The sequence below is a fragment of the Protomyctophum parallelum genome, assembly GCF_964188405.1.
Source record: "Protomyctophum parallelum genome assembly, chromosome: 19".
Classification (NCBI taxonomy): domain Eukaryota; kingdom Metazoa; phylum Chordata; class Actinopteri; order Myctophiformes; family Myctophidae; genus Protomyctophum; species Protomyctophum parallelum.
In genome coordinates, this window is record NC_139717.1 from 30,421,087 (window position 1) to 30,429,625 (window position 8,539).

Below are 8,539 nucleotides of genomic sequence, written 5' to 3' on the forward strand. Positions count from 1 at the left end.
TGTTATACCTGCCTCACGATGTGTTGAGTTTGTTAGATCTTCTAGAAAATCTATTCTTTATCTATAAATGTATCTATGAATAATAATTAACGATCGATTTCATGTTCGATGTTGTGTGTACTGTCAAGGCCCCGAGGGCGGGGTGTGTGGGTTGTACCGAACCAAAAATCCAGAAATCTCTGATTCTCTATTGGTCTGACTGTCTCTGTGTCAGTCGTCTGTCTGACTGTGACCCTTGTATGCCCATGTATGGAGATACCTGATGTCACGAATACAGTATATCGCCATATGAAGTCAAAGACTGGTCACCAAGCACTATGATAATAGTACTGCATTAAGTACTCTGGGTATTGCATAGCCGAAGGGGCATGTGTTCCCAACGGACATCGTTACCAACGGGCATTGCCCTACCCTAGTTTCCTTAAAATCCATATTTTTTTGTTATCATTTAAATGGATTAGTTGGATTAAGTACCTGGTACTCCATCTCACTGGGCGTGGCTTGGTCTCCTCTGGCAGCAGGCTCTGGCGTGGGCGTCACGGCGACGCTTGGCGAGGCAGGGTCCGTGTGTTGCTGCGGAGGGGGAGGGGCAACAGGGCTGGCTGGCTCCTCCTCCTTCTGAAAGTCACCCTCTGATAGGTCATCCATCATGCTCATCTCAGCCTCACGGTAAGCCCGCCTCTCAGCCTGTGTAATAGACAAAATCATCATGCCATCAGCACAACCATCATAATCTTCCGGGTAGATAACGCCACCAGTGTCGCATTGGAACAGGATTATGTATTAACCTTATGAACAAGGACATATATTAAATTACGGCTTGGCACTAACTTGGCCTTACAGGGCCGAAAAACCCGATAAGGTCATTATCATGTCCTCAAAGTCACACATCCAACAAGCTTTGAACTGAGCAGATTGGACCTTTGGACCTCCGTTCCAGAGATTCGTAAGCTACGAATGTTCCAAAACATCTTGAAAACATCTTGCCATTTCTTCTTTCTTTTTTTTCCGATAGAATTTTGGCCATTGGGGCAACTAAAACACATTTTTTATGGTAGTAGATTTTTTTGTTTTTACTGAACCCGAGGCTTGGCCCGGCCAAACTAATTAGCATACATTTGGGCCTGGCCCAGCCCAAAAACGTCGGGTTGGGTCGGGTAGATTCGGGTTTGGGCAGAATTTGAGAACTCTAATAGCTTCTAGACATTTTAGTTTATATGTGTACTGTAGATACCCAGACATTCTTCCTGTAAATACTGCTCTGCATCTGGTCTATTGACTGAAGTCTGTAAAAACATGTGGAATCATATTTACAAATGACTATGAGCGTGAACAGAAGAAAAAACATGTACATCATGTTACACAGGCAACATTTGGAATAGTACAAAATAGATGGCCATTTACTGTATATTGTTTTCCCACATACTTAAAGGTGGTATGGCATTTAAGAACATTGACTGCAAGTAAATTACAATTACAATATAGGCATTTAGCAGACGCTCCTAATCCAGAGCGATTGATTGAAGTATTTATTAACAGTTTGCAGAATGACAGTACATTTAAAGCACAACTCAATACAAAAACTGTTAACTGTAAGTGGACGACATGTTAATACGTACATCAAATTACACAATAAATAAACAATAGTCCTCAAGGATCATACGTAAGCTACGAACCTAACATCCGTCTAACAGTGGAATATCTATGTATATAATGAAACTATGTGTATAAATGTGTATAGAGTGCTATGTCTACATAACTATCTACATTGCATAAGTTGAGCCTTTGCATATGCCTGAAAGGTCGTCGAGTGCTAGTCAAGTGCTACGGGCTAAGCACAATTAGTTAATAGTATCGAAATCAGTTTAATCACTAACTTATAGTACTAACCCTACATATATTTGGTATTTTTGAGGTTTTTTAAAGCATTTTAACAAACAATGGCAAGCGAAGGGTCGCACTCAGAATGACAACAAGGTACATTTTTATTTCTCCATATGGCTGAAGATACAAACGTTTCGGCTATCCAACCTTTGTCAGTGTCAGAGCGTGGTGGTAACAGAAAATCAGACCCATCTGAACTGAGTGGTGCTGTACTGTACTCGTGCTGTAGTACTGTACAAGCCCTCCTTCCTGGCCTCTGTGTGCGTGTGTGTTAGGCTGCGCAACAGTGACACTTGGTGGTCAACAAACGCTATTTCCGTACTCAGACGGACGGACAGACACAGGGACAGATATTTTCAGATGTGGTTCCGTGGCCAAATAGATATTAATATGGGGGTCCTTGACATGAAAAGGTTTGATGACAACTGTCTTACAGTATGGCTAAGAAGCATAAACAATAAAATGACCAATGGTTTTTAGGAATGTTTTCTGTGGCCCATCCAGATGAGTGTGTGGATGCAGATCAGCCTTATAGTGCCCTGGGCAGTTGGAACAATCCTCTAATTGTTCCTCTAAACAGGAAGTGAGCGGGGAGGGGGCAGTGCAATGGGTTCAGGCAGCCCAGGAGCATGTGTGTGTGTGTGTGTGTGTGTGTGTGTGTGTGTGTGTGTGCGCGCCTTGGGGTGTGGGGTAGCACTCAAAAGAAAAACTAAGAAAGCGCATACAGGCGTGTTGATGATAATGTGTGCCTAGAGATTGAAATGAATATATTGACAGAGTAGAAATGCAGCAAGAAAGAAGAAGGGGCCGGCAGAGAGAGGATGCACAATAACATGTTTCCTCTCTGCGTACAGTATAGTGTACAGTATGAGGCAGAAAGAGTGCTGTAGGCTACTCTATCGCACTGGTTCCCAAACACTGGGTCGGGACCCATTTGTGGACCACGGACCAATTTTTATGGGTCCTTTTATTCAAAAAAACATTCCCAAAAAAGTTTTTTCAAAATAATTTAATGAATAAATACATTTTAAATCTAAGAAATTCCATAAAAAACAAATAATTCGCGAAGCGACGCATTGTGAGCTTGTGAGATCTGCTATTTTCACTAATTTGGGTCCTGGGGGAATGTCTAATTTATCTTTTGGGTCACACTGCTCTATCTGAGGCAGAGAGAGATCCTGTCTGTCTGCAGTACTGTACTCTATCTGAGGCAGAGAGAGATCCTGTCTGTCTGCAGTACTGTAGTCTATCTGAGGCAGAGAGAGATCCTGTCTGTCTGTCTGCAGTACTGTACTCTATCTGAGGCAGAGAGAGATCCTGTCTGTCTGTCTGTCTGTCTGCAGTACTGTACTCTATCTGAGGCAGAGAGAGATCCTGTCTGTCTGTCTGTCTGCAGTACTGTACTCTATCGGAGGCAGAGAGAGATCCTGTCTGTCTGTCTGCAGTACTGTACTCTATCTGAGGCAGAGAGAGATCCTGTCTGTCTGTCTGTCTGCAGTACTGTACTCTGAGGCAGAGAGAGATCCTATCTGAAAGAGACCAATGTGTGAGGAAGACGGGAGAAAGTGAGAGCAATAAAAATAGAGGCAGTGATGAGGACAAAGAGGAAAAGAGAAGAGAAAAGGGGGGTGTGAGACAGTAAAAGAGAGAGTGTTGGTCTCTCCTCATGGTGACCCAGGGCAGGGGGGTGACTCCTCTGTGCTCCTGTTGACCCCTGACCTCATAAAATCCTAATCAGCCTGTTACACGGATCACAGACGCAGACCACACAGATAAAAGCACACACACACACACACACACACACACACACACACACACACACACACACACACACACACACACACACACACACACATTCTAAAGGAAATTTGTGGACAGGTTTTAGAACATTTGAGATGTTTGTACAATATATCAAACAAACAAAAAAACAATAAATCTCTTCATAGTCGAAATCTCAAGGAATTGTTGTTACAGAAAACTACAATACTGTATCTGATGAGCACAACAAATTTGTTGTTGCCAAGGAAACTTGATTGTTGTAATCGTTTTCACCAGGCCAACAGGCGAAGACAATCACCCATGCCCATGTATCCGTGTGTCCGTCCATCCGTGTGTGTGTGTGTGTGTGTGTGTGTGTGTGTGTGTACACGTCTGTGTGGTGTGCAGCTAATCTCAGACGGGACTGCCTATTTTGCAGAGCCTTGGTTTCGACTCATTCTTCCAAGAATATCTTGCCTGAAGGACAATTGTCCGAAACGTTGCAACACCAGAAACCTAACCTAACCTGTAAAACAAGCGCCCCCTCAGCGACCATCGACTCCCAGACTCTGCAAAAAAGACTCCCAATCTCAGACACCATTCTGGACTCAAACTTTGCATGCACACTCTCTCAAATCGGCCTCATGGTGGTTCCATATCTGTCTGCTTCATGTTTTGGCCTATAATGCAGATTATGTGAACATGTATCTTTCCGATTTTTCATATTCCATTCCGATTGGCTATGATTGCCTTCCAAAGGTTGTGGAAGGGGCCCATTTCACAAAATGGCAATACAATTTCTATGTACTAAAAGTCGCTTTGAAATTATAAATGTAGCACCCATTCTACCAGATTTGAATCACACATTGTGGAGTCTAAAAAACAATGCAGAGCCGAACACGATTCCAAAGTCCCGAGGGGCCACCACAAACAATACAAATACAAAATGTCAGCATTGCAGAAAGATGTCCCCCCCCCCAACAAATTACAAATGGTCTTGTGAGTGTGCCAATTACAGTCAAACAGTCTTTTGATATTACTGTTTGACTGTAATTGGCTTAATAATGTATAATAAAAGACCTGCGCTTGTAGTTGATCTATTCAGCTATGGACAATTATAATAATACTGCTAAATGTGTTGGTTCTGGTTGCCAGGCATCTGCTCCAACATTGTTTGAGGATGAAGTGGAGCCCTGTTGATTTCAGTGGATAAAACACTATTAGCAAACATAAAAATAAATAAATCATAAAATCTTGTAGAGCTACTATAAAACGTTTTGCCTATAATAACATGCAAAAATAGGGACCTCAGGGTTAAAATGCCGGATTTATCCTCCCAAGGGCCCCCGGGCTAGACATCATTTCATAGCCCCCCTGGGCAGCGAGGTGCGTTTCGGTCGCACAGCAAAGCCGCGAGGCTGGAAAAAAAATTGGTGTTTTTTATTTTAATTTCGCCATAATTTTGGGGTACCCAGCCCCCCAGAAAAGAGAGGCAGGCAGGCATTCAGACAAACTAGTCGCTGAATGAATGCAGCCACTAGTAGCCAGTAGTGCACTAATGCAGTTTTACAGCAAAATATTTCACAATGTGCTCTATAAAATCACAGTAAGAGAGATGCAGCCCAAACTAGCCCAAAGGTAAGTCCGGCCCTGTAAATAAGCTTGAGGGTTTATGATTCTATCTTCATTGACATCTACTTGTTAGTTTCATCTCCTCTCCTCTCTTGTGCCTTTCCAAAGTAAGACTTTATAGGTCAGTAGCACAAAATGCAACCCAACTACAGTATACACTGTAGATTCACTATGGACAGAAAATGTATGCTTACTGTATGCTTTCCTGTTTCTGGTCTGCCAAGAAATAATTAAAATCATATTATTCTAGAGCAGACCTTCAAAATGTGCTCAGTTAACTTCAGTACAGATCTCCACAAAGGTGGCAGTTTGTTTATAACGTGTTTCAGTGCCTCTGGCGCCATGTCTCCTTTTTGAATAGAACTTCATCATGCATGTGACCAGTTAATCGGTTCTCCCTGGCCTGAGCTCATGTGTGGTTTTCTGTTCAGAACTTATGTGCATTTTGTGACGCACTTCTGGCCAACTAATGAGTTCTTCCTTGGCCCAGGACCAACCCTTTCACCAAGATGTGTGCAAGTCCATTCGTAGCTGCTCGAGATGTCCTGCTAACAGACAAAAGTGGACAGATATGGACATTACCTCCTTGGTAGTAGAGAAAGGCTTATGTTAATGTTCCTCAGTTCCTGTGTATACTATACCTGTAACCAAACAAAGTTCCATGTCCATGTAGATATATATATATATATATATATATGTGTATATATATATATATATTTTACATACAGAAATTGTGTACATAGGTATGTACAGAATGCAAGTGTACACAGCAGGCAGACATGTGGGTAATTCTGATTTAGATACTAGTCTACGATGTCTTCTCTACGTACCGTACCCGTCTAATGCTACTACTACTACTACGGTACTACTACTACCTACTACCTAGTAGTAGTACAACTACTATTACAAGTACTACTACTATTACTACTACTACTACCACCAGTAGTAGGATTACTACCCAGGTCAGGCATGTGAGAGAGTTTCTTGCCCTGGAATTTGTGACCACAGGGTGGTGTTGAGGTTGATATGAAATGATACTCCTAGTTTTAAATTATTTACTGTAGCTTGGCTGACAGGACCATTTTGCATGGTAGTACAGCACACGTTTGAAATGGACTGAAGCAAATGTGTTGTTTCCACTCTAGCAGCATACCATGTGATATACCCATAATGATACAGTATTGTGTGTTTTCCACTACGTCCCTGTGTTCAGCATGCTGCATTAAGGCAGTGGTTCTAGAAGTGCCCCTCAGGGGACCAGTGTAGTAAGGCTGTGTTCAGCATGCTGCATTAAGGCAGTGGTTCTAGAAGTGCCCCTCAGGGGACCACTGTAGTAAGGCTGTGTTCAGCATGCTGCATTAAGGCAGTGGTTCTAGAAGTGCCCCTCAGGGGACCACTGTAGTAAGGCTGTGTTCAGCATGCTGCATTAAGGCAGTGGTTCTAGAAGTGCCCCTCAGGGGACCAGTGTAGTAAGGCTGTGTTCAGCATGCTGCATTAAGGCAGTGGTTCTAGAAGTGCCCCTCAGGGGACCACTGTAGTAAGGCTGTGTTCAGCATGCTGCATTAAGGCAGTGGTTCTAGAAGTGCCCCTCAGGGGACCACTGTAGTAAGGCTGTGTTCAGCATGCTGCATTAAGGCAGTGGTTCTAGAAGTGCCCCTCAGGGGACCACTGTAGTAAGGCTGTGTTCAGCATGCTGCATTAAGGCAGTGGTTCTAGAAGTGCCCCTCAGGGGACCAGTGTAGTAAGGCTGTGTTCAGCATGCTGCATTAAGGCAGTGGTTCTAGAAGTGCCCCTCAGGGGACCACTGTAGTAAGGCTGTGTTCAGCATGCTGCATTAAGGCAGTGGTTCTAGAAGTGCCCCTCAGGGGACCAGTGTAGTAAGGCTGTGTTCAGCATGCTGCATTAAGGCAGTGGTTCTAGAAGTGCCCCTCAGGGGACCACTGTAGTAAGGCTGTGTTCAGCATGCTGCATTAAGGCAGTGGTTCTAGAAGTGCCCCTCAGGGGATCACTGTAGTAAGGCTGTGTTCAGCATGCTGCAGTAAGGCAGTGGTTCTAGAAGTGCCCCTCAGGGGATCACTGTAGTAAGGCACTGTTTCTCAAACAGTCCAGTAGTCCATGGACCACTATATCCATGGCCTAATTACGGTACAGGTGGTCCATGAGAAAATGTTTATTGTACCTTTGTTAAAAGCATCAAATATGTTTAAGTAACAATGCATAAGTCCATCCTATTTAAGATCATCTTTGAATGAATACCGTAGGTGTAGTGTGTGTGTGTGTGTGTGTGTGTGTGTGTGTGTGTGTGTGTGTGTGTGTGTGTGTGTGTGTGCGTGCGTGCGTGCATGCGTAGGGAGGTTGGCATGAAATAATGACTTGAGGGCTTGATATACTTTGTTGTGGGTGGTCATGCACCAGAAAAAGTCTATCTACAAGCTCACAACGTGGCACACTGCAGAGCATTATTGTGAGCTTTTGGTGCAGAACAGTTGTGCGCAACTAAGTATACATTTTTAATATGAATATATAAAATTAAATAAGTATCTTATCCTTATGCCTTCTTAACAAATATGATGTGCCTATACTGTATATTCTTGTGGGGAGGTCAGGTGGTCCATTACAATATTGTTCAAAATATGTTAGTGGTCCAGAGCTCACAAAAGGTTGAGAAGCACTGCGGTGACGTATGCCAGGATGAAAGCTGACTGGTAAGTTAAAGTACCTAAAATATGTTTAGTACCATCACAGATGTCACCGTTACATTGTTTTAGTCCACAAATGCTGTAGACAGATGCTCAGCACTATGCTGCAAATTCTGTAGCCTACTGACAATACACAGAGCCCTGGTATACAGTAGAACAGCACTTAATGTGATGTAATTTACGTTATGTACACCATGAAGATATGACTGTGATGAAGAGAGAAAGAAAACATGCACAATGCACAGAGACAGAGAGAAAGAGAGAGAGAGAGAGAGAGAGGGGGGGGCGTAATGTTGTGAGTTACGACTTTGAACTTAGATGAACCCCATGGCCTGGTCAGTATTTTCACTCCGGGCCCCATCCCCCTGTGACCTCTCACCCCTCACCCCCGACCTATCCAATGAGCCATCTCTTAAACCACGCCCCATTTATGACCGTGACCGACCCTGACCCACTCATGAACCCGCTGCTCAAACCCACAGATTCACCCCACCCCACCACACCCCACCCCACCCCACCCCACCCCACTCCACACACACACACACACACAAATGAGCCACACAAAA

General features: G+C 43.6%; 1 protein-coding gene across 5 annotated transcripts in view; it reads right to left on the reverse strand.

Annotated features, from left to right (window-relative positions):
- dnmt3aa (DNA (cytosine-5-)-methyltransferase 3 alpha a) overlaps positions 1–8,539 on the reverse strand; it is a 64,524-nt gene that overhangs the window by 25,737 nt on the left and 30,248 nt on the right. For all 5 annotated transcript variants that reach the window (XM_083790926.1, XM_083790925.1, XM_083790924.1 and 2 more), the window contains one exon: positions 475–687. In XM_083790926.1, coding sequence (XP_083647052.1) covers positions 475–687 — 213 coding nt within the window. The remainder of the gene's footprint in view (positions 1–474; positions 688–8,539) is intronic.